This window comes from Sorex araneus, chromosome 3 (assembly GCF_027595985.1).
Source record: "Sorex araneus isolate mSorAra2 chromosome 3, mSorAra2.pri, whole genome shotgun sequence".
Classification (NCBI taxonomy): Eukaryota; Metazoa; Chordata; class Mammalia; order Eulipotyphla; family Soricidae; genus Sorex; species Sorex araneus.
The window spans coordinates 79802150-79829581 of NC_073304.1; the positions used below are offsets into that span (position 1 = coordinate 79802150).

The 27432-nt window shown below is 39.7% G+C and overlaps 1 protein-coding gene across 2 annotated transcripts in view; it reads left to right on the forward strand.

The window, feature by feature from the left end:
- Window positions 1-27432, forward strand: part of FMN1 (formin 1) — a 475774-nt gene that overhangs the window by 426528 nt on the left and 21814 nt on the right. For both annotated transcript variants that reach the window (XM_055132734.1, XM_004609543.2), the window contains 2 exons: window positions 7684-7735; window positions 13536-13685. In XM_055132734.1, coding sequence (XP_054988709.1) covers window positions 7684-7735; window positions 13536-13685 — 202 coding nt within the window. The remainder of the gene's footprint in view (window positions 1-7683; window positions 7736-13535; window positions 13686-27432) is intronic.

The window sequence follows — 27432 nt, forward strand, 5'->3', positions numbered from 1 at the left end:
ATTGAAAATGGTAGGAGTGGGAGGGGTAATGGTTTAGTTTGTGAAGTATAGTACTTTATTTGCATCTGCATTATAGGCTGATTGCCTCCTGGAATCTTGAGTGGATAAAATGTTTGCTTTCTGAACAGTTACTATAGAAAACAAATGAGATGCATAATCTGATGAACACTTAGAATTATGTTGTAATCCTTAAAACCGTACTCATCACCTACACAAATAAGTATTACAGCCTTGCAGATAAAAAATAAATTAATTCCTTTCATAATGGAACTAGGGAGTGTTTATTTACTATACCAATCAGAAATTTTTATGAGATATTTGAATATTTGTGTACAAGGTTTTAGAAGAAATAAAAATGTGACATTTGTGGGAGAATTAAGCCCTGTTTCCCTGAACCACTGTTTGTTTGGTGAGCTGATATCTCCCTATGCATCTTGAATGGACTTAATTCTACAGACCTAGTGGTGAAGAGAGGACTAGGTGAATAGCTGGCTAAGTCATTTTCTGTATTCTGCAGTTAAGATGAAGAACCTTATTTTCCAGTAGATCAAGTGCTTACTTTTGTAACAGTTAATAAAAGAACAAATGAGATGCATAGTCAGGTAAACATTTAAACTTATACCAAAATCCTTATACTCATTACCTGCACAACTAATACCCAGTTAAGTAATACTAATGTTTTGCACTTTTTTAATGCCCATAAGATATTCAAGATGAATGACAACTGAATATGGGAAACAGAAATGAGGGGGGAAAAATAAGGGCTACTCGATCATAAGAGGATCCTAGCTCAAACATACTCTCAATTATTTTTGTGACTTTTAAAACTCCTTTAGGGGCCAGAGCAACTGTATAGCAGGTAGCGCATTTTCCTTGCATGCATGGGTTCTATCCCCAGCATCCCATATGGTCTCATAAGCACCACCACGAGTAATTTCTGAGTGCAAAACCAATAGTAATCCCTAAACAATGCTGGGTGTGGCCAATAAATAAATAAATTTTTATCTGGGTTCTTTTTTTTTTAATTCTAAAGAAGTCTTCAACATCTAATGCAATGTCCTTTACTTGATACTTTTATCTTAAGTCTGAGTTTTCTAGTTGACCATAGCCATATACAGATGATCTGTAAATCAAATGATACCCAAATATTAAGAACTTTAATATAATAGCCTCACACAACCTCATGCCAGTTTACACAGGAAATTCCACTGGCTCCTTATGTTCTTCAAATTTACTCTCTAGCCAGATATTTGTAATGGTAAACTTTTTCTTTTAATTTTTATTAAGACACCATGACTTACAAAGTGGGCTGGAGTGATAGCACAGTGGTAGGGCTTTGCCTTGCATGAGGTGGACCCTGGTTAGATTCCTCCACCCCTCATGGAGAGCCTAGCAAGCTAACGAGAGTATCCTGCCTGCACGGCAGAGCCTGGCAAGCTACCCGTGGTGTATTCAATATGCCAAAAACAGTAATAACAAGTCTCACAATGAACATGTTACTGGTGCCCACTCGAGCAAATCAGTGAGCAGCAGGATGACAGTGACAGAGACTTACAAAGTTATTCTTAATAGAGTTTTTTTTCAGGCATACAGTGTTCTAACACCAAATCCCACCAACAGCGTCCTTTTCCCTCCTCCATTGTCCCCAGGTTCTCTCCCACCACCATCCCCATCTGCACCCTTGGCAGGCATATAACAAACTTTAATGCTTCTTGCAAAACTGGTTTCAAGGCTGTGAATTCCCTAAATTGTTGTCTGTCCCTGAAGTTCTATATTGTTCCTTAAAATGTGAATGATAATCTAGATGAATAGAATATTCTCCGTGAGGTGTTCATTTTGTTGACTTTCTGTATTATAGCCCTTCATTCTCTCCTGGCTTGTAGAGTCTCACTTGATAGACCCACTGCATATCATCTGGGCTTTCCTTTATATATAAATTAAATCTCTTTTTTGATCTTGCTCCTTTCAATAGTCTGCCTCTATTTTTGTATTTTGTCATTTTGAGTATAATGTGTCTTGGATTTTTCCTAGTTGGGTCTATTTTTGCTGGGCCCCTTCAGGCATCTTGGGTCTCAGTGCCCATATTTCTCAATTCTGGGGAATTTTTGTAAATGATTTTTTTTTAATTTTTTTTATTAAATTTATTTATTTTATTGAATCACCATGTGGAAAGTTACAAAGCTTTCAGGCTTATGTCTCAGTTATACAATGCTCAAACACCCGTCCCTTCACCAGTGCACATATTCCACCAGCAAAACCCCAGTATACCTCCCACCTCTCCATCCCCAAACCCCCGCCTGCATAGCTAATAAATTTCACTTCACTTTCTCTTTACCTTGATTGTATTCCATATTTCAACACAAAACTCACTATTGTTGTTGGAGTTTCCCCCCCAAAAAAAACAGCCCTGCAGAAAAGGAAGCATTTGATAATTAGTTTTCCATTGCTGAGAATGAAGAGATATGAAGTCATGTGGACACAATAGCGTCCACGCGGTTTGGGATTTCTGTATTTTAGTATTTTAGTAACTAAGTCCAGGGAGATTTATGTCAGAAATTGCATCATTTCCCTTCCTGGGGCAGCATGGGGCTATGGCTTAGTTCACAGTCTAGAGACAATGTGTGTAGTAACACTATGATGAGGATATTCAGCGAGTTTAAAGAAACGATAGCACAGGTAGTGAGCAAAGCACACAAAAAAGTATGAGTTAAAATGAAAAAAAAAACCTACTGCAATCAAGAAAAGCAGAAGAAGCTTCTGCAAGAAGCTGCTGGTACCAAAAGTAGTCTAGCTGGCCTCCGGATCATGGTCGATCAGCAGCAGAGTGGCCACACATATGTGCGGCCACCGGGTTGCATCTCAGCAGAGAGCGCGCCGGTATCACCCCGGTCCCAAGATCACCCTGTAAATAATTTCTTTAACCATTGTTTCTTCATCACATTTGCCCTCCTGTTCTTCAGTTACTCCAATGATATCTGTATTTTTCCTCTTGAATTCATAGTTTTCTGGTATGCTATTCATTTATTTTCAGACTGTTTTCTACCTTCTGATATTTCCTAGTGATTTCCTTCTCATCTTGGAACTTCTCAATCTTTTGCTCTGCTTCTGTTATTCTGTTATTCAGAATTTCTATTGACTTTTTAAAAAAATTTTTCTACCATGTTCTTAATTTCTGCTTTTCTTGATTGTAGTAGTTTTTTTTTTCATTTTAACTCATACTTTTTTGTGTGTTTTGCTCACTACCTGTGCTATCATTTCTTTAAACTCGCTGAATATCCTCATCATAGTGTCACTACACACATTGTCTGAAGATCTACTGGCACTGTTTATGTCTTAGTGATGTTGGTTTTAATCATTGGGCTTAATGGGTTTTCTGTGTTTTCACCTTTAGTTTTCTAGTGTTCTTGCTGTGCTGAGAGTGAGTCTTTGTAGGTGGACACCCTAAAAGATGCTGACGGGCTAAACTGAGGTTGCTCTCTTCTCTACCCATCTTCACCAAATGACAGGAAGAATGTGAGAAGCATGTAATTTGTTGAGTAGGTCTGTCACTTATAGGGCCATGTGCTTCAGGATATGTGGTGTGGGCCTGTTTATATGGTGCAGATCTAGTGTGGAGGCTCTTGAGAGCTAACTGGAAGGGAGGGATTCCGCCTCTGGTTCTGGACTATACCTAGTAATGTCACCCAGAGGCAAGCCACACACACATGGCAGAACAGCAAGTGGAAGGTCAGGAGCTGTGGAGTGGTCTATTTGTACAACGCAGGTCAGGTGTGAAGGCTGTTGGGAACTAAGCGACACAGAGTTCACTTAGTTCAAGGCCTATGGATGTTAGCTCTAGGCAGGTCTCACCTGGCCTGGGAGAGCAACAATCAGGAGGTCCATGAAGGTGGACTCTTTAACAGACCAGAAATGATTATTCTTTTAATTTAACTGCAACCAGGAAAAGCAGTAAAATATCCAAACTAAATTGGATGATATTATCTTTTGTTTGGCAAATCTATCAAGAAAAGGGGAGAAAGGAGTGCCAACATAAGACCTGTCCATAAGTCAGTGGTTCCCGACGTTAATGTTCCCCTTATCAGATGAATGTGGAAAAGCCATCCCTCTTTCCCCTGTCAGGGTGCTTTTGCTTCTATTTGAGGGGAGGCGGGCAAGATCACTTTCTCCTGGAAACTGCATGGCAAGGAGATTTTCTCAGAAATGAAAAACAACTGTTGTGTTCCCATCAGATGGATACCACATGAAGGAGTGGGGTACCTTTGTTTCCTCATTAGCATGACCCAACTCCTCTATTTGTAAAACTCTAATAAAAATGGCTTCTTAACTATGTGTCCTGTTGGTTTATACCAACCATACCAGGTCCATAAACCATGGTATATTAAAGAGTAATAGACTGTGCAAAGAATACTAGGAAGATGTTTCAACCTCTATCCCTTCCCCCTCATTTCACAATTTACTACTTCCCAGAGGGATATCCATAAACATGGCTTAATTACATTTGGCATTTAAAAGAAAAACACTATCTTTGAAGAGTAGCCTCCTACTTCAGTCACTTTCAGGGCATTCATAGGGATGAAACTCTTAAGTATCTTGGTGACTTTAGATAATGAATGTTCTTAGTTTTTCTGTTTTCTCAAAGTATTTTACATATTAAACCACTTTTCTTAAGTTTAAAAATTTTTTAAACAGATTAGAAAAGATAGACAGAACTATCACTTAATTCTACCTGCAATGATATCCATATATATGACTTACTCTTTCTGTATGGTGTAAGGATTCATTTTTGTTTGGCTTCATTTATTTATTTATTTATTTATTTATTTTTCTATTTAGTTATTTATTTGCTGTTGTTTTATTTTGCAGCCCTGGGGGTTGAACCCAGGGCCTCATGCAAAGCAAATGCTCTAGTGCTGAACCACACTTCTGGTTCAAACATTTAATATTAAAAATATTATTTTGGGAACTGGGGGTATAGCTCACTGGTAGAGCACATACTTCCATATAAGAGGCCCTGAGTTTAATCCCTGGAAGCCAGAAAAAGAATCATCTTGTTAGTTTTGTTTTATACTAGACAGTCATATAAAACTTTACCCTGATCTTCTTTTTCCTTTGTTCATATTCTAAATATAAATTATTGTGCCTGGGAAATGTATCTCTCAAATCAACCACATAAGAAACCTTTATCTGATATATATATATATATATATATATATATATCCTTAAATTTATTGCAATAATGTGGGTGCCGAGTGATAGCACAGCGGGTAGGGCATTTGCCTTGCACAAGGCCAACCCAGGTTCAATTCCTCCATCCCTCTCGGCAAGCTACCGAGAGTATTCCACCTGTAATGCCGACTGGTCCAGCCTTTCTGGAAAACAGTATGGGCAGTCCTTAAAAAACTAGAAATTGAGCTTCCATATGACCCCGCAATACCACTTCTGGGAATATATCCCAAGGATTCAAAAGAGCACAGTAGAAATGATATCTTCATTGCAGCACTGTTCACAATAGCCAAAATCTGGAAAAAAACCCGAGTGCCCTAAAACAGATGACTGGTTAAAGAAACTTTGGTACATCTACACAATGGAATACTTTGCAGCTGTTAGGAGAGATGAAGTCATGAAATTTGCTTATAAATGGATAAACATGGAGAGTATCATGCTAAATGAAATGAGTCAGAAAGAGAGGGACAGACATAGAGGGACAGCACTCATTTGTGGAGTGTGGGGTTGCATCACATGAGGCTGACACCCAAGGACGGTAGATACAATGGCCAGGGGGATTTCCCCATAGCTGGAAAACTGCTTCATGAGCGGAGGGGAGAAGGCAGATGGAATAGAGAAGGGATCACTGAGAAAATGATGGCTGGAGGAACCAGTTGGGATGGGAGATGCATGCTGAATGTAGATAATGGGCCAAACATGATGACTTCTCAGTGTCTGTGTTGCAGGCTATAATGCCCAAAAGTAGAGAGAGAGTATGGGGAATATTGTCTGCCATCGAGGCAGGGGGAGGGTGGGAAAGGGGGGGTATACCAGGGATATTGGTGGTGGGGAATGTGCACTGGTGGAGGGATGGGTGTTCGATCATTGTGAGGTTGTAACCCAAATATGAAAGCTTGTAACTATCTCACGGTGATTCAATAAAATTTAAAAAAAAAAAAAAAGAGAGAGAGAGAGAGTATCCCACCTGCATGGCAGAGCCTGACAAGCTACCCGTGGTGTATCCAGTATGCCAAAAACAAGTAACAACAAGTCTCAGGATGGAGATGTTACTGGTGCCTGCTTGAGCAAATCGATGAACAACAGGATGACAATGCTACAGTGCTATAATGTATGTGATAAAATTAATTACAATAATGTATGTGATATGTAAGTGCTTTTTCATGTTTAAAGTGACACAACAGAAACACAAGAAGATGAAATTGCTGCTCTCGATGAACTTAAGATTCCTTATCATGTAACAGTCTGTCAAGCAGCGAGCCCAGTGGAGGGGGGGAAGGGAACAGAAGGAAGTAAAGAAAGTATGGGTGGTATTTGAAGTAAGGAGGAGGTCTTTTATCTAGAGAGATCAGAAATATTTGAGCTGACACCTGAATGAAGTGAGGGAGTCAATCCTGCAAATTGGACAAGTGTCCAGGGAAGAGATCCCAATAACCCTTAGCCAGAGGCCAACCAGTCTGAAAAAGAACAAGCATGGAGAGAGGAGGTCATGTTTGACTTGCGGAACCTCTTGGGGCCTTGTGAAAACTTGGGGGGTTATATTAAAGGTGATCACAGATTACTGGAAGATTTTGAATAAGACAGTCACCTAATACAATTTACATTTTAAAATTAATAGTCAATAATGATGAGGCACTATTAATACTTGGCATGTCCTCTATTGATCATGTATTAAAACCTAAGCACTTGGCATGTATTATCTCATTTTATCTCTATAAACAGCTGCGTAGTTGTATTTATTATGGTCACAGGACAGATGAGGCTGTAACCACAACATTGGTCACAACTCGCCCATAGGCACACAGTTGGTATATGGCAGAGCCTGACTTAATATAGTGGAACCTCTTTAAATCCTTTAATGCCTTTTAAGCATAGATCTTCCTTCTAATTTACAACTATCTTTCCCTATTAGAAGAACTAGTGGGAATATTCTGAAGTATCTCTTATTCAAGGCTAAGAACTGAGATAAATTATACTCCTTCTAGGCATAATTAATATTACTCCCTTTCCATCTACAAGGTATCCAGTGAGAAGTACAAATTATGTGACCCTTAATTGCTCTAATCTTACCAAGAAAGCAGGCAGGGACAATGTGGCAGATAAATGGAGTTTATAATGGAGTTTATTCTCTCTCTCTCTCTCTCTCTCTCTCTCTCTCTCTCTCTCTCTCTCTCTCTCTCTCTCCCTCTCCCTCTCCCTCTCCCTCTCCCTCTCCCTCTCCCTCTCCCTCTCCCTCTCCCTCTCCCTCCCTCTTTCCCTACTCTTTCCCTTCCTCTCTCTCTCTTTCTCCTCTCTCTTTTCTCTCTCATTACCAGTGTGTAGCAGAGGGTCAGTCAACCACTGGGTTTGAAATTATTTGGATAACAAATAAGCATAACCAAAGCTGGAAGATAATGCAGAGGATCTGATGGAAGAAAATAAGTGAACAATACCTAAACTATCATTGTTTCTCATTGACAGCCAAAAATGAACATAAAATGGAAGTGAGTCACTTGGAGAATGCGCAGAGAAGGTAAGCAGCTCTGACTTGGCTCTGATCCTTTCACTAAACGTCCTGTTTAAATCATTAGTGATTTCTTTAATGATTTGTTTCACTCTTGTGAGGCCCACTCCTGGTGATGTGGGCTCGTCATTTCTTGGGGGTCACAAAGGCTACACCCAGTAGTGAAGTAAGAGTCGGTGCAGGGCTTACAGTCCCGGGAATAGAATCAGGATCTCACACATGAAAGACATGGTCTGTACCACCAATGCCACTTCCTCAGCTCTTCATTTTTATTAGTAAGTACCTCAGCATGACTGTGCAACCATGACTGCCATCTAGATCCAGAAATCCTTCCATGTGCCTCAAATGACACTGTATCCACTAAATCCTAATGGCCTGACTTTCTACTTCCCTCACTCTCTCTCCTCCACTTTTCTACTCTCTGTCTCCCTGGCTCAGCTCTCTGGACCTCATAAAATAGAGTCCTGCAGTGTTTTTTCCTCTTGTTCTCACTTATTTTAACATCTAACTAGCCATTTTTCTAGCTCCATTTTGTTACAACTATGCATCCACAAGTAATAAATTGTATCAGGAGTCGGTATGAAAGCCTTGTAACAGGACATGGAAATCCTCTTCCTCAGGAAGCAGAGAATCATCCAGAAGTGATTTACATGCCCTCTCGGCTCCAGAACCACTTCCTGGAAGTTAGGAACAATGGGATCCTTCTTCCTGTCTAGCTAGACTAAGCCCATTAGTAACAAACATCTGAGAAACTAATTGTGTCTTTCCTTGGGTCCTAGAAGGTATTGTCAAATGAGGGGACACAGGGAGAATGTACCAGCTTCTATGTATGGAAAACTCCTTCAGATACTGGAAGAGGGCTAGAGTGATGGTACAGTGGGCAGGGCACTTGCCTTCTACACAGCCAACCAGGGCTTGATCCCTGGCACCCTATATGTTCCTCTGAGCCTGCCAAGAGTTGTCCCTGAGCACAGAGCCAGGACCTCTTTGTGTGCCCCCAAAAAGCAGAAAAAATGAAAAAAATGTAAAAGACTTAAAATGTCTCATCTGCTCAGGCATCTTTTTTTTTTTTTTTATCTCTTTCTCAGTTCCAGAGTGGAGCCATATCTCTGCTGCATGGCGCCCCTACCCCACCCAGCCAGGCAGAGCCCCAGTCATACTGGCTCTGATCCCTTGGAAAGGTTTTTCTTTTTGTCGGTTAGGTTAGTCTCCTTGGCTATTCCTCCTCAGAAGAGTGAGTGTATACAGACTGAGGAACTCGCCTGTAGTTATGGCAGAGAACTTACAGACATTTTGCTAAACCCAGTCCTAAGCACACTAAAAAAAAATAATTAAATGAGGTGGGGGCAGGACCATTGAACATTGAAATGTGAGTGGAGTGCTTCTGAGATGCAGACTCTAGAAATGAAACACGTTCTGTCTACCCACAATTTCCAAGGGAAATGCAAATCAAAACAACATTGAGATATCACTTCACACCACAGTGACTGGCACACATCAAAAAGAGCAAGAACAACCAGTGCTGGCATGGATCGGGGGCGGGGGATGCGGGGAGAAAGGAACTCTCTCTCAATGCCTGTGAGAATGTCAACTGCTCTGGCCTTTCTGAAAAACAATATGGAACTTCCTTAAAAATACTTAAGAGTTGAACTTCCATTTGCCCTAGCAATTCTACTGCTTGGAATATACCCCAAGGACCCAAAAAATAGATGCAAAAATAAGACATTTGCACCCCTATGCTCCCTGCAGTGCTATCCACGATATGCAAGTACTCTGAATGCTGAAACTTACTTCAAGAGCATTGTTTAAGGATCGTGGAGGCCCCACCTTAGATGGCAAAGCTGCTGCTGTGCATTAGCTATGCCAAGGAGTAGGGGGTGGTCATAAATTTTGGTTGTCAGCGTTTTCCGTGACTTTGTGGTGAAGGTAGTCCAGCTTTCATGTCATACATGAAATATGTTCAGTCCCATCTTTAATGTAGAAACCACAGTTGTTTGGTTACACTTCTTATGGAGGTTGGTGGTCAGTGTTGCAATATTTGTGTGAGATTTAGTAAATTCTTAGGTTTTATTCTCAAGAGAAACAATTTACTCTGAGGCTAAGGAGTATTTGCTTTTCCTAAGCAGTTTCTGAAAGCATGCATGTAAAACAAGAAATGATGTGTTCCGCCTTGGCATCTCAACACTGGAAGAGGAAAACAGTTCATTCTTGCTCTTGCCTCTTTGATAAAATCATTTGTCTGCACTTTAAATTTTTTTAGGTACATTAAAAAGATATAACTCAGGCAAGGAATTACAGCAGAGAGAATGGGAAACAGGGAAGAGGGTAAAATTTCTAAATTTTACAAAGCAGGACTAATAAGAAAATCAGTCTCTTAAGAGTTAAAACACTGTGGCTTGCTGACAAATGGAAATTTCAAAAGCAAGATTAGCAATCTGTCTATTAGAGAAAGTCCTCCTGGCCTTTAAATACCAGCAGTTTGCATGCCCACATTTTAGAAGGTTTTTAGAAATCAGTCTTCGGTAAATCAAAACTTAATTAGAAGGATACAGAGCTTTGTTAGGGGGTAATGGGGAAAGAATCATTTAGAACTTATCAGAATTGTAGTTTTATATTCTATCCATTAGCCTTTCATTGAACGAAGAGGAAATCAAATTCAGGCACACCGTTAGAATGACTTTGTCAAAATTGCAGAGTTCCAAGTCAAGCATCCCTAGGGACTCTTTCGCTTTAATTCTTAGGAAGAGGTTCACTTGCTTTTTAGTTTCCAAGACACATATGTGTTTTTTCTTGTTTTTTTTTGTTGTTGTTTGTTTGTTTTGTTTTGTTTTATTTTGCATTTTTGGTTCACACCCAGCAATTCACAGGAGTTAATCCTGGCGGTGCTCAGGGAACCATATGGGATGCTGGGAATTGAAGTTGGGTCGACCGCGTGCAAGGCAAACACCCTACCCACTGGGCTATCGCTCCAGCCCCAAGACACATATGTTTAAAAAAAAAATCAGCATTTCTTTAGTTGCTCACCCCTTTGAGGTGGGATGAGCAAGCACTGCCCCTAAGTCTCCTGAGGGAGAGGGTGTGAGGACATGTGATGAGTTTCAATAAGAAATAGGAAGCCTGAGGGACAATCTATGCTTTTCTCAAGCTCAGGCATAACCCAGCCAACCATGCCACCACTCAGTACTGCAGAAAGGTTGGCACTTTCTTAGTCTCACCATCTAGACTGCCAATCATACCAGAAGTGTTGCAGCAATTTGTGAAGCATTGTGGCTGGGATTTCTGCTCTCTTTCCTTTACTTGCTGGAAAATTGGGAAGTAAATTGTCCTCCAAATACGAAAAATGAAAACCCTCTCTTCTAAGTCAATGGAGGAAGAATCAGGGTTCTGCATAGAAGGTGAGCGTAAGAAAGAGAAAGAGCTAGAGATTCTTTCTGGGGATAAAGCCAGTTAGGGATGACATCGGGGACAACTGTATCTCAAGTAGAAACAGAAAAATTTCTGAAAGGCTGTTAGTGCTCATGAGCAGAATGGCAAAGCAGAAAGAGCTTTTCATTGAGAACCAGGGGGCCTAAGATGCAGGCCCAACCTGCAATGAATAATGAGTAACGTTCATTCTATCTTTTCAGGTCTCTCTCTTTTCATCTGTAAAATAAGAAAAGTGGTCACATAGACTCATGTGTATATTATACTACTACTACTGCTACTAATAATAATAATGCCTATATTATTATTATTCTAATTCTAAAGCCTTAACTCTGTAGAACAGTCAGATCATGCTTGGTCTTCAAGCCTGTGTTCTCTCTTAAACATGAATCTTGCTTACTTGTTTCTTTGCTTGCCTATTTCCACTTGGGAGAAGTCGGTCTTCTCTCTTGAATACATGTTTTGTCTCCTCTCACATCTTTCTAACAAGTTTCACTCAATAAAAACCACCTTGCTTCACACACACACACACACACACACACACACACACACACACACACACAAAGTCATGGCCCCTTCCAATAGGTTGCATAAATTTCGACTTCTGTATTTCCATGACTACAAGCATTATGTTTAATCTTGCATGAAGGAAAAGTATGTGCTATAGAATGTACATTTGGTTTTATCGGTATTTTGACTGCCACTGAATTAGGAGTTGTGTCTGGGATGAACATGGGTATTGCTATGTTTTTCCATTACTGGTTTTGTTGCAGAATAAGTATGTTTGGAATTATAAAAGAGTCCCTTAAGAAATTACTGCAGTTACTGCCTTTCTCCACTTATGCACTTTCAGTCTTTTAATAACTGGGAGCCAGAATTCCCTGACCAGTAGTTTTAATTTACATTAAAAACAGATTTATTATTTACAGAAGCACAAAGAATTTATGGGACTCAGAGCTGCTGCTCCAGCTTGGATCTCAGCTAATCATAGCCATGGAATCAATTAACAGTTCATCTGTGAAATGTGATAAAATCTTATGAGATACATATTGCCCAATAACTGTGAACGAGATGAAAGTATGCTCCATAATAGTAATGGGGCTTCGGGGTTTTACAATTGCCATTGAATAGAGTTCTATTAGAAACTCAGTATTCAGGATGGCCACAAAAGCACGCCGTGTCTGAACAGATGATAGAGCACTGAGTAATAAACCTGGCCAGCCATTCCTGCTTTGATTAGTTTCCAACACCCTAGAAAAGGGGGTCATTTATTTAAGTGTTCTTGCTCATGGCAAATGAGCTTGTGAGGGTTGGGGTGGGTGGGGGTGTGTGGAGGAAAAGATTGAATACTGGGCTATAAATTGCTACAAAACTAGTGCCTCCAAGAAGAACTGCTTGGGAGGCCTGAATAGTCTGGTGTGAAAAGGGCCCTCATAGGGAAGGTCATGGGTTCTTTGTGGTACCTGATAATCGTCTTCAGAAAGCCTGGCTCCTTTGCTCACCAGATTGGAGATCATTTTTTAAGACTAGACACAATGCTTCATCCAAAATTTGCTGTCCCCTCATTATAGTCTTATAAAATTGGTGGTTTGTTTCTGGTATCATATCATTTTAACATAGTTTCCTGAAAGAGCTATTAGTTAGTGTGAGTCTTTTCTCTGCCCTAGAGAAAAATGGAGAGACCCGTCAATGGCTACCAGAATGAAGGCACTCAGGCTCTTGATTTTTCAATGGAAGACAACAGATTATGAATTCCCAATGGGCTATCTGCTACAGAATTAATATGACAGCTATCTGATATATGAATTCTATAGAATTAATATGACAGCTATAGAATTATTATGACATCAATGTTCCATTAATTGAAATCAGGGAGACTTACATGAATTTAATGAAAAATAAGCCCAAACTGGGACTGTAGTGAAAATACAGTGGGTACGGTTTGTTTTGCGTGTGGCTAACCCAGGTTTAATCCCCAGCATCCCAAATGGTGCCCCCCCCCCCCAAGCACCACCAGAAGTGATTCCTGAGTTCAGAGCCAGGTATAATCCCTGAGCATTGCTGGGTATGACCCAAAACCCCAAAATAAATAAATAAACCCAAATTGTATTACCTACATACACTCATACCCAGCGTTATTCAAACTAGTGTTTTACAGATAATGATATATCTAGGAGTTAGCCCTATCACATAGAATTTCTTGGAAAAGTGGCTTCCAGTAAATAGATCTTCTGGGATTTAGAAGCTACAATGACTCTGAGCCCCAGTTTTTGCAGAGTGCGGAGACATTGTTCCCAGCATCCCATTTCTTACCTAGTGGGTTGGCTGTCATGTTTCTTAACCCCCTGCCCCATCTCACTCTCTCTTTTTCCCTTACCTGATGCAGTTTTGAAACAACAGTCAAGTACTTTGGGATGAAACCGAAGTCTGGAGAGAAAGATATCACCCCCAATTATGTGTTTATGGTGTGGTATGAGTTCTGCAGTGACTTCAAGACAATTTGGAAACGGGAGAGTAAAAACATATCTAAAGAAAGGTAAGGTTCTGACTGACTCATAAGTAGCCCCTTCAAGAGTCTGGAAAAACTGCTGTCTCACACCTGCCTACGTGCCCATTTCACACATGTCACTATTTGCTTTCCAGTACCAGGGCACAAGGACGAAGAGTTGTTGCTTCCTGATTCCTAGGGAAACTGGGAGAGAATTGCTGTCCACACCAGCAGATACCTCCCCATGATCTGACAAGTTACACTTTCTTAACCCCTTCCAATTACTAACTAGTAAATGAAAGGGGAGTTGTGCTAATTTGCAACAGATTGCTTCTCTGTGTATTTTCACGTTGGCCAGAGCTAAATGAGGCTGCCTTGCTGTCGCAGACAGTACAGACAAATAAAAGTGAATGCTTTTCCTATTAATATACTGAACTTGCATCAAAGGGAAATCTCTGAAATTTGGGCCACACTTCACACGGTGTTGAAGCCCCGCTCTGGATTTACAGCGCCACTCCTGACTCCCCGTATCCTGCTGGGGACATCAAACTGCTTGCCGCGAGGCCACATTGCAGCCTCACAATTTTATTAGTTAGGGGGTAGAAGAAAAACTTATACTCTGAGTGGCCAAGGGAAAAAGAGAAAGAGGCTTCTCCTTAGGAAGAGGCTGAATATGGTGCTGTTTGTCTGAAAGATCTGCTGAGAGATTTCAGGGCTGCTTCTGCTCTTTCCGTTTTGATCAGGTTTCCTCTGTGCTACTATTTGTTTTCTGTTTTGATGTGGTTTGGGGGCCACACCCACCCGTGCTCAGGGCTTCTGTCTAGCTCTGTGCTCAGGGATCACTTCTGAGGATACTCTGAGGATCAAACGTGGGTCAGGCATATGCATGACAAACACCCTTCTGCACTGTATCTCTTCCCTCCTGCCCTACTGTGGTGATGTGTGTTACGGATTCAAACTTCAAGTAAGTCTCGCACTTCTCCTGCAGAACAGATGTCTGAGAGTCTCATCCAAATTAGAGAAAAGAAGATAAGAATTATTTCCACAAATTAAGAAAAGTGGTTTAAGGACAGCCCCTATATCTTACTAAACTTTGAAATATGAAATTCTATAATATGCTATTTCTTTTCTTGACTTTATAATGAGAGAAAAAGTATATATACATACTATTTTTACACACACTTAATATGTTTGTATACTTCGCCTTTAGGAAGTTATTTTTATAATCTCCCTGCATCCCCCCCAATGCATACCTTTTTAAACTTAAAGTAGCAAAGTTAGGTAGAGGTAGGGGGGTTTCTTTTTTTCTTTTTCTTTTTCTTTTTTTTTTAAATGTTACTGAGTTTCTACCTATTATCTCAGTACTATTTTTTTCAGAAACCTAGGAGCTTTGCAAATGTCTACCAACATGTCTTTCCACAAATATCTACCAACATGTCTTTCCACCATTGCCTCCTTAGAAACTCAGGACTTAAAGCGAGTGTATTCTTTATATAGATATATGAGGCAATGGATTAAGTGAATTTGTTAGTTAGGAAAATAGATTATTTAGCCCGTGAGATGGCTGAAAGGGACTAGAATGCTGGTTACATCATTGGCTCCGCATGGTACCCTAAGTACCACCGTGTGTAACCAAAAGGAGATAAAAAGAAAAGAAAGAAAATAAATTGTTTACAGCATTATGAAAAAAGACCCTAGAAATCTTGACATCCAATTCATTACTCATGCCCTGCAGTTGCTCACTTTGCCCTTTAAGCTGAAATAAGCTCCCATGTTTTGCAGGGCTCAAAGGGCCCAAGCTCTGACAGAGTAACCCCGGCCAGTCAGCCCTCCACATCCTGTACCTGAAGGCCAGAAATCCAGCAGTGATCTCAGAATGTCCAGTATTTGCTTCATATTTTGCACCTCAGAATTTGAGTCTAGTCCTTAGTGAATTTGCTTTTTTGTTGTTGAAGTCCTAAATGGTAACTTCCTTCTGCACACCCCCCTCCAAACCAGTAGAGAGCATAATTGATGCTTTATGTTTTAAGAATGTTCAGTTAGAACATTGAACTTTATCCCAAGGAGTATTTTCCTATCACAGAAGTTAGAGTATTCTATCACATAATTTAGTTGTGTTGTGTGGTGGCGGTGGATGTCAGCTGTGCTGCAAAATAGCATTTTTGATGATTCCTGGCTGTGAACCTTTGCAAGTTGCTTCCTGGGTACAGCTGTTGAATTACCTACTTCACACTCTGTAAACCAACACCTTCCAAGGGTCATGACTTCACCAGACCCTTTTCAGTTCTTGTCATTTAGCATTTCAGGGGTCTCTTCATTCCAGCCGTGCTTTTTGAGATGGATCACCAAGATTCCACCCTAAAATAACATCTCTGAAAGTTAATGATGACTAATAAAATATCCTGGAAGCAGCGTGTTTACAAAATCTGTTAGGAAATGTTAACATATTATGTGTACTGTTGCTATTCAGTTAAACTGATTAATACTCAGGCTGACTTTTTAAAGATGAAGACTTTTTAAAAAATTGTGCTCTGTATGATTTCTGTTGAAATCATATATTCAGTATGATAAAATAATTATCCTGAACTCTTTGACTACAGTTAAATGAGAACCAATATGATTGCTTTGTTCTGACACCTATTTACTGATGTTTGACATTACCATTTTATTATACTTTTCCCATAAATCCAATAAATCCCAATCACACTAAATAGTATCATACAAAGATGTCCTTAAATACAAAAATAACCAAATGAAAGTTTGATAGCTTGTAATCATGAGGTGTAAAAAAAAAGGTAGTAGAAATCTAATGAAAAGAAGTTTTACCCATTTAATTTTTTTAACTTACATTTGAAGACCCTCTACAATTAATCAAATTTTGGAGAAAAATTAAAAAGCCATAAAAATGTTTCAAAGGGACAAATTCACTTTTAAATACATGCAAGAATTAAACACAACTTGGGGTCATATTTTTTAAGGTGATATACTTACTTCTTTTTTCACTCAGACTGTTTTCTCATAAAACACACTGTTTTAGACAGTGTTTTAGATAACTGATCTCCACAAGAGGGTGACATCTCTCCCTTGTGAAACCTAGAACAATCTCTGAACACAAAGATGACTGCAATAAAAATATTCGTGCTCCATATTCTTCTTGTGCCTTGTGTGCAAATACGATTTATCCTAGTATCAGGGCCAGGGCTATAGTACAGGGGGTAGTGTGTTTGCCTTGCACACAACCAACCTGGGTTCAATACTTAACATCCTATATAGTCTCCTGTGCAACACCAGGGATGTCGCCAAAACAAAACATAATAAAAGTTTTACCCTAGTATTAAGATGGTATCAGAGTCAGATTCTGAATTGGCATAGAAGAGAGCTAGATATAAGTGGAGATGTAGTTTACCTGCAGATTAATTATATGAAGCTACATATGGCAGCATAAATAAAAATTTGATTGCCACTAAAATTATGGCATTGGATTTTTTTAGCATTAAGCCAAAGCATAATAGGTAGCAAAAGAGCAAACTTTTTTGTCCAGGCACAAACCCAAAAGCTACTTAGTCCCTAGAACTTTAGTCTATGGTTTGGTCTATGCTGGAAGGGTCCTCAGGATACTACTGGTACTGGAACTTGTCCTCCTGTGAAATATATCAGGCCCTTCTTTTCTCCTGTCTGATTGCAGTCAGTGCTCAATGCTGTGAAAAAGAAATTTAGATAGAGTTAAAGGGTAGCATTTTTACGTTAATTCACTGTGATTTGGGGCTACAAGATCAAATTGACTGCCCAGATTACCCAGTGGCCATCTCTGTGAACTGTTTGATTAGGATAGATCAGAAATTAAATATTCACAATAATCTCATCTAGCTTAAAATCTCTATAAATCTAGATAATACCATTTTTGAACTTTCTGAGAAACTGTTTCATGTATAAAATTATGCCCTTCAACTAAGGCCCTTAAGCTCCTTAGTTATTGTATTATATAGATGTTTCAAGCTAAGATCTGCAGGTCAGGGTGGAGAGAGATTTGGGCCTCATAGAATGTTCATTGACCTCTTACAATTGCTAAATAACTACAGCTGCCTTGCTTTCTACCCCAGTTCTTTCCCCATATTTTGGGCTTGAAGTTCACTTTTTTTTTTTCATTGAAAGTGCACACACACAAATACTTTCTTGTATTTGTCAGAATTCAGCATTGTATTTAGTAGTTTATTGTAGTTCAACCAGACCTTCATTCTCAGGGGTAGCTTTGCCTCAGTTGTATTTTTTCCTACATTTTTGTACAAATACAAAAAACACAAATGCATTTTTATATTTGTGTCTCTTGATAGCCAAAGATTTGCATACATCTCTCTCCCTTTTAAATCTACAGACAATACATGTTTGAAAAATACATCACAAAATTGAAAATGGTCGCATAATTTTTGTGGCTACCGTCAATTTTTTTGGTTCGGTTTTGTTATTGTGTTTATAGGGGCCGAATCCAGGTCCTCCGGGAGCCATGTGGTGCCAGGAATTGAACTTAAAGCCTTATGTATGCTTGGCATGTGCTCTGACACTTGAGCTATCACCCCAAACCTGCTGCCTTTGTCTGTTCTTTAATGTCTTTTTTTTTTTTTAATGTTTTTGGAGGCAGCTGCAATTATAACATCATAGAAGTTTCAGGATAGAGACTTACTTCTGGGCACGTATAAATACCACACCACACTTGTATAAACTCTGGGTGGCCAGGGAAGGCCCAGATGACTCTTGGAGGGTCTCGGGCCACTCCCCTAGCCAGGGCAGCCCGTGCCATGGGGCAGACGGAGGAGGAAACAAGGGCCAAGCTGGTTGATTGATCAGATGTCATTTATTCCATTCTCCCCACGCACCAGTTCCAATCTCTCTGAGCCCCCCATTCTGGTCTCACACTGCCCCTCATTCCTGTCTCCTCCTGTCTCTCCCGCTCATCTCTCTGCTCTCCATCTTGCTCCCTCCTCTGTCTCCCAACAGCTCTCTGATTCTCTTTTTCTGCCTCTCCCCCAACTCTCGCCAACTCTCTCCTCTCTCCACTCCCCAGCACTCTGGGTAGATGCTATACCCAGTCTGGTAGCAAAATCAGCATAAGAAAGTCCTTCCTTTGCTCAAGGGCAAAATACCACTTAAAGTGTTTTTCTCCTTTCCTCAATCCAGTAACTTAATTAACATCTTAATTCTACTTCTTAATATTAGTGTTTTTTTTTGCTTTTTTTTTTTTTTGGATCACACCCGGCATGCACAGGGGTTACTCCTGGCTCTGTACTCAGGAATTACCCCTGGCGGTGCTCAAGGGACCATATGGGATGCTGGGAATCGAACCCGGGTCGGCCGCATGCAAGGCAAACGCCCTACCCACTGTGTTATTGCTCCAGCCCCAATATTAGTTATTTTTGTCTGGACATAGTAAGAGATATATTGAGGCTTGTAGGGCAGCTCTCCTGGGAACATCTTGCCACAGACTAAGAATACAGTGCTCAGGCCAGATTAATCATTCCTAACCCTAGTAAGGTCCGAATCTAGTTACTACTTTTTAGATCATGACAGAATTTGTCCATGACCAAGCTCTTAACTTACAGTTAAGCATTATTGTACTTTGGCCAGGCCCATCTCAATGCCAGGGTGGCACATAGCTCACTGCTTGCCCTGGGTCCATCTAGTCCCTCATCGGGACCCTGCTTTTGGGGATAATAGGAAGTTAGGGCAACTGAGGCTTAAGTCAAGAGAACAGATGCCCAGGAGGAAAATATCATTTGGAGTCAATTAACTCCCATGTTACAAAAGCGTAGCATTAACTGTCTTCTTGTGCCCATACAAAAAGGACATTGCTGTGAATTAACTATGCAAAGGACTTAAGGAGAAGAGAAAAACACTATTTATAAGTTAACAGAGCACAAAGAAAGAAGTTACAAATAAACACAGAGGAATGGGAGCACTGTGATGGGAGTAACCCAAATAAACCTAAGCTTCCTGTGGCAATGTTATCCTACACATACTCACCATCAACATTGTAGCCCCATCAACTACTGTCCAGTTGAACCCCTCTGCCCATTCCTTACAACTTCCCTTTCATTATTTTGTTATTAGTCATGGGATTTAATTTTGGCTTTTTTGCTTTCTTTTTCATTTCACATATTATAATGAGAAATCATGAAGCATTCTTTCTTTCTACCTTAATTCATGTGGTCACCTCATGCTTAGTCAATTTAAATCTCCTCATGCTCATTCCAAGTTCATGATAATAGCAAAGCTTTTCCTTTAAAACAAAATTAGCTCAGTAGTCCCTCTTGAGTGCTCCATTGAATAGCACATTTTCTGTGTTCATTCATCTACTGTTGGTAATATTTCCTGTCTGGCTATTGTGAACAGGCTGTGATGAATGTAGGAGCACATGTGTCTTTTCAAATTAATGGTGTCAATTTTTCATATATTTTGTTTTCCTGTTTAGTAGGATTATAAGCCTTATTAGGGGAGTTGGAGAGATGCAGTTGGCAGTTTTCAGGCACTAATCATAGTTCTCTGCTTGGGGAGTGCTCCCAGAAGTGTTCAGGCAACCAAATGGTGCCGGGAACTGAACCAGACCTCCTACATTCAATGCATGTGCTCAGCCCTCTGACCTAAATTTCCTCTCTGATATCAGGTCATTTTTAAAATAAAATGTACCACCATCTCAGATGTCTTAAACTGCTGCTTACTCATGCCCACATATGGGCCACAAACCACTACCACCCCACAAAATGAACCATGAATTTGCAAAAGGTAAAAAAGCCCCAGAGGAGTCAGCTCCAGGAATGAAGTCTTGGTAAATAATTTACCCTGAGCCAAAGCAAACTTGAAATGTGTCATTTAAAAAACCATAATGGATAAGTAATGAATGAATAAGGAGTTGGGTAAATTTTATGTGAAAAGAAAATAAGAAATTGAAATATACACACAGTTAGAACTTACACCATGGGGACATTGATGTGCGTGTGTGTGTGTGTGTGTGTGTGTGTGTGTGTGTGTGTGTGTGTGTGTGTGTGTGTGTGTGTATGTTTTCAGTTCAGCTAAATGCCAGCAGGATTTTTGGTTTAAGTATATTACTTGTGGTTATTATGGTTAATTATGCAACTTCCATGCCCTTGACAACAGATAGATCAGAGCTGCTTGGTATGGGGTACAGGGATGGGGCGTGGTTCTAGCTGTTCTCAGAGTGCTCCCGTGCTCAGGTCACTTTGCAACCAGGAACTGGGAACTTTGAGAGGTCATCACTCAACCCACAAAGAAACTACTCTTTCATTGTAGACATTGCAGATATTTCTCTCTTTATGTTCTAAAGATAGTTCTGGGAAAAGTTCCACAAACTGAAATTTTTACTTAATGAATTCTGCCTTACTAACCTACCTACATGATCATTATAACTTCTAACAAGTTAATTTTCCTTTCCCTAGCCCTCTGTTATGTGGTTAAATGTTTTGTATACACTCTCCTGCTAAAAAAGCTTCATGTTTTGGAGGACTTACAATAATATAAATACTCACTCTCTAGTTTTTTGGGAAATCTCTGAATTTCCCCATTGCACTTGAAGTTTCCCCGTTGCAATTTGAACCAGCTAAGGAGTAGCCCCTGAATATGAAGATGCATGTCCCTTCCCCAAAAAAAAACAAGAGGGGAGAAGGAAGAAGACCCACTTATTTTCTAAGCAAGGAATTTAAATGTGTTTCTGCAAAATAAAAAATATACCACCAATACAGAGAAAGGAACTATAAGCTTGAAGTGGTAGAAATTGCCAGGTGATTTATTAATTAAAAACTAAAAACCTCCTCTTGATATTTTTTAATTTTTTTATTTCATTATTGTTTGTGTAATGTGATTGCAATCATGTTTAAGTGCTGTACTGATGTACAAAGTTACCAAAGTGCACTTGACCCTCAACCAGAGGTGTCCTTAGATCACCTCTGGTCCCATATACATTTCTACCTACCCCTTTGCCCACTGTTTGAGGATAAATCTTATAATCCAAGGCCAAGGTTCGATTTGTTGTTGATGTATGTGTTGTCGCTCTCTATTCCACAGATAGGTTAGATTATTTTGCATTTGTTTTTCTCCCTCTTAGTTCACTTGTCATGATACCCTCGAGATCCATTCAAGTTACAGAAAACTGCATAATTTCACCTTTTCTTAGAGCTACAAAATATTCCATTGTGTGTATAGATATGATAAAACTTCTTTATCTGTCATTGGACATTTAGGTTGTTTCTACATCCTGGCTATTCTGCTAAACATTGCAATAAGCATTGATGTCCATATGTCTTTTGAATTAATGTAAAAGATCTTTTCTGGCCCTCTTGTCAACTATCATTTTATCTCCTTTCTTCCTCTTCTAGTTCCTTAAAAGAAGAATTTATATTCATTTCCCTGCTTACTGATACAATAAGGAAAAAGCCTCAACTGTCATAACAAAGATCAAAATAACTGTTGCTTAAACAAACAAATTTTATTTTACTATTGTATAGGAATCTCAGTGCAGATTGTTTCTATGTCAGGGGTTCAAGTTTCTTCTCTCTGTGTTTCATCACTAAGGTGAGGTCTACATTCTGTGAAATCAAATGACTACCTCTTAACCACTGCTAGCTTCAGATGGTGAGGATAGCTTCTCCCGTCTTGAAATGCTGCATTGCACTGGGAGTTTTCTGGTTCTCATTTTGCAGAAGTGAAAAAGGAGATACTCTGATTTCTCTTTCATTAGCCTCTATATTTTATTCGATTCCTTAAAGCTGGACCTTCCCCCCAGGGGGAGGTCAGTGTTCCTCTTTTCTGCTCTACCTTCTCTCACTAGCTATGTCCAGCAATTTTCAGAGTTTCATCACCTCTTTGCCATCTTCCCAACTCTTTCTACCAGAAGCATTTCCCCTCTAATTCTTAGACACACACTAAGACACATTCTATTCTCACAGAAAGCCAGCCTTCATTTGAAGTTTAGTACATCCCATTCTTGACTGAGGCCTATTCTTAAGATTTTTTTTTTAATTTTTAACCTGTTTTCCCAATTGTTCTGCTCTACTTCAGGACTTGTCACATTCATATCCTTCTAAACTTTCTCTCTGCTTGTGGTTTTCCAGTTTCCTCTTTAATGGCTCTTAACATTACCTACACTCATCTTTCTAAAACAGAATATAGATCACATCTGTTTCTTTAAACACATTCTATTGTTTTTTATTACTGATGACACAAAGGGAAAAGAATTAGCCATGCTACTAACAGTCAGTAATTCACAAGGTACTTCAAATATCCCTATAAAAGTGTTTTTTCACAGGTATGCACTATAAAGAGTAAGTAAATTGCTAGCACCACAGGATAGCTAGCAAACAACAAAATGAGGATAAAGAGCCAGATTTTAGTCTTGTCAGTGAAGTCTGAGCTCTTTCAGGTATTTCATATCTTCCTCAAATTAGAGTGTGCATCTCCAAGAACTACCCTTAGCTCATTTTTCAGCTTGATTTCCCACATTCTCATCCCCATTGTGTCCATTGTCACCACACACTCTTTCCTCGCCTGCACATTTTGCCTGATGTATGCATTGGAAAAATTTCTTCAGTATTGTTACTTTAACAAAGAAGACATTTTTTTTCCAGTGTTGTTAAGAAATAGTTGACAGTCATACTAGAGGAAATGATTAAACTTGTCACTACATATGTGAAGCATTTTAGCACTGTCATCCCGTTGTCATCGATTTGCTCAAGCGGGCACCAGTAACGTCTCCATTGTGAGACTTGTTGTTGCTGTTTTTGGCATATCAGATTCGCCATGGGTAGCTTGCCAGGCTCTGCCAAGCGGGTGGGATACTCTCAGTAGCTTGCCGGGCTCTCCGAGAGGGACGGAGGAATCGAACCTGGGTCAGCCACGTGCAAGGCAAATGCCCTACCCGCTGAGCTATCGCCCCAGTCCATGTGAAGCATAATGGTTGGATTTAAGTATATAGTAAAATCATTGCCACAATAGTTTCAGCTAATATTAGTCTTCTCATATAGAGGCAATGAAAAGAAATAAACTTTGTGATAAGAGCTCAAAACTTATTGTCTTTTTTAACATCCAGTACATAATAGCAATATTGGCCAAGGTCATTGTGTATGTTATCCACTTGGTACTGATACCGGTTTTTTTTTTTGAGGAGGATTTAAAAGATCATTTTTGTTCTCTTAACATTATATATTATATAATTATTCAAGTAGACTTATTTTAGGTCATTGTCTTTGTGTGAGATTTTTTTTTTAGTTGAATCATCGTGAGATACAGTTACAAGCTTTTGTGTTTGAGTTACAATCACACAATGATCAAATGCCCATCCCTCCACCAGTGCACATTCCCCACCACCAATATCCCTGGTATACGCCCCCATCCAACCCTCCCCCTGCCTCCATGGCAGACAGTTTCCCCCATACTCTCTCCCTACTTTGGGGCATTATGGTTGCAATACAGATACTGAGAGGTTATCATGTTTGGTCCTTTATCTACTTTCAGCACAGGTACTGATACTTTTTATAAAAGAAGTTTGTACTTCTACCAGCTTGCCTCCCACCACCTTTCACCCAGAATAACTACAAGTCTTGTTTGTTTTTCCTGAATTTGTTTTTTGGTTTTCAAAGATGTAACAAATAGGTGGGATCTTTTGTCCTTCTTTGCTGACTTATATTCTTAGCTATGGTGCCCCAGGGATGCATCTATTTTCTCATAAAAGATAGAATTTCATTATTTTTATAGTTGAATAATATTTCATTGTGTGTATATATATGTATATATCGCAGCTTTTTTATCCACTAACAAATCAATAAATGCATATTTCTTTAACTTACTATATTAAATAATACTACTATAAATGTGATAAGGTATCTTTCCGAGGTAATAGTTCATTTTCTTTTTTTTTTTTTGCTTTTTGGGTCACACCTGGCGATGCACAGGGGTTAGTCCTGGCTCTGCACTCAGGAATTACCCCTGGCCGTGCTCAGGGGACCATATGGGATGCTGGGATTTGAACCCGGGTCGGCCGCGTGCAAGGCAAACGCCCTACCCACTGTGCTATTTCTCCAGCCCCGAGTAGTTCATTTTCTTTAGATATACTACTTTAGAGGTGGTGTAGCTCAATCATAGAATAAAGTCGTCATTTATTGAGAATCCTCCTTACTATTATTTGCAATAAACATGCCAACGTAAAATCCAGTCAACAGCACTCAAGGGGTTCTTTCTACATTCACACCAGTATGTATCAGTCATTTTGTGTCGGGGGAGGGGGAAGGTGTGGAGTGGGGAGGATGGCAGCCACTCAAGCAATGCTCAGGAGGCTCAAGGGCCCATCCCATCAATTCTCAGCCAGCCAGTCTGGTGATTCAATCAAGGACCTGGGGCTGCTGTCTTTCATGGGTCCTGTGATACCAGGGATTACCCAAGGGACTGTGGCAGTACTTGGGGACCTTCAAGGATGCCCCTAGCAATGCTCAGAGGATCCTGTAATGCATGGGATCAAACCAGAATCAGCTGCATGCAAAGCATGCCCATTAACCTCTGTACTGTCTCTCTCCAGCCCCATCTTGTCTTTTTTTTTTATTATTATTCTGGGTGAGAGTTGGGAGTTGGATCACATCTAATGGTACTCTGGGCATGCTTATGTTTCAATCATAAAATGCTCGAGTACCCATCCCTCCACCAGTGCCCATTCTCCATCACCGATGATCCCAGTATCCCTCCCCCCCATCCCCTCCACCCCACCCTGCCTCTGTGGCAAGGCATTCCCTTTTGTTCTCTCTCTCTTTCTGGGCATTGTGGTTTGCAATAGAGGTATTGAGTAGCCATGGTGTTCGATCTATAGTCTACTTTCAGCACGCATTCAGAGATCACTCTTGGCATGCACAGGAGATTATATGTGGTCCAGAGTTGTCTACATGCAAGGCAGGTGCCTTACCCACTATACTCTTTAGCCCCTTGTCTTGTCTTTTTGATGACGGAGAGCCTCAGGGGTATGAGGTGACGCGTCATTGTGGTCTTAACTTGCTTTTCTTTTATGGTTGTGTCTTAGTGGATGATTTCTTTACACCACACTATTTCTGCTGATCAAAATATAGTCATCCTTTAATGACTGCCTTTATATCCAGCTTCTCTCAAAATTTTCTAAAATATTCTAAAAAGAACTGCTTTTCCTTTTGGTTTCTGACATTTTTCTTTTCATACTTTAATGTTTAATTCATCCCTAACTTGTTATTTATATTGTCTGGGGTATGCATCTATTCCAGACTATGTCTTTTATTCCTGATTTATAACTTTATATCTTTAACACCTCACCTAATAGTTGTTTACTGGCAAGGAATTTAACAACATAGTATAAAATGATACTAAGTGAGCCCGAATATGAGAGCCTGGAGGAGAAAATGGCAGTGAAGAATGAGACTTGGGATTGGAGCTGTAGCCAGATGGTGGGGTAACTGCCTCCCACGTATGAGGTCCTGGGTTCAGTCCCCAGCAAGAAAGAGAAGGAGAGGGAGCCATTAAATAAATATGTAGTCTAGGGATTAGGGATGGGTTGGTGAAGATACATAGTCATAAGTAAGTATCATCCTTGGTAGAAAATTATAAAAGGGTTTCAGAAGCCTGGCGCAGCATGTTAGAAATTAGCTTCTCCCAGATCTGCAGGTCTTCCAGATCACCTAGAAAGTTTCAGATAAAAGTGAACAGATGTGCCGAATCATGATCCCAGGGTAGTAGTCACTAGAGGTTTGCTCTTTTAGAAAGCTCCCAATAGAGAGGACAGGGCAAAAGCGTATTTTTGTCTTTGGTTGCCTCTGTAAATTGCTTGGTTTCAGCCTCATCTTTTGCCTGGCAAGAATTGGAGGTGGGAGAGGATTATCCTTGGTGATTCTTACCATGTTCATCCAAGTTTAGGAGTTTTAGATTTAAAACTATTTTAGATGCTCTTGAAGGTTTCTCCCAGTCTTTCTGTTCTGTGATTTTAGGCAGAAAGTGTGCTGGGAATTAGCCAGCAAATTAATTCAACTACTAAAGAAGAAAGGGATGAGAACATTGTTGAGGATCACAAGGCAGAGGCCTGTAGTTTGAAGACCCAACATACCTCTAGAGGAATAATAGAGTGTGATTTTTAGGGCCAACTTAACGGCCACCCTCTCTGTTCTCTGCATGCTTGGTTCACACTAGTGTCTCATGTATTTGCATTTCCATAATTTAAATCTGCAGCACGTATTCAGCGTGGTACATAAACACCTTTAAAATATTTTAGTTGCCTTAAAAATATCTATTAAATTTAAAGTGCTCTCAACCATAGCCTGAAAGAATTTTGTGATCAAATACTGCCTAATTCCTGATACATCTTTCAGTTTACAGGTTCTACCATTTTTGAGTAGTTGGGGGAATTTATTATCTCTGCCATTTGGCACTGGTGCATTTTTATTCACTTATTATATACTTTTTTTTCTTAATAAATCACAAGACCCTGAAGATAAAAACAATGTCTTGGGATTTCTGTGTTTTCTTTCTATCTTGCATTCCGCTATATGTGGTAGCTGTCGAGTTAATTTTTGAACAAATAAATAATTACTATATTTTCTTTTACTACCCTGAAATTAATTACAGAATCTGCTCTCTTCCATTAACAAATATTTTATTCATTTGGATTTCGGTGGTCAAATTCCCCCAACATATCCCACAGGGGTGTATTTTTCCCAGCACCTAAAATCTTAATAAACTTTGTTGAAGAGGATAGACATATTTAGGAAAGGACAGAGTAGTTTGACTATTA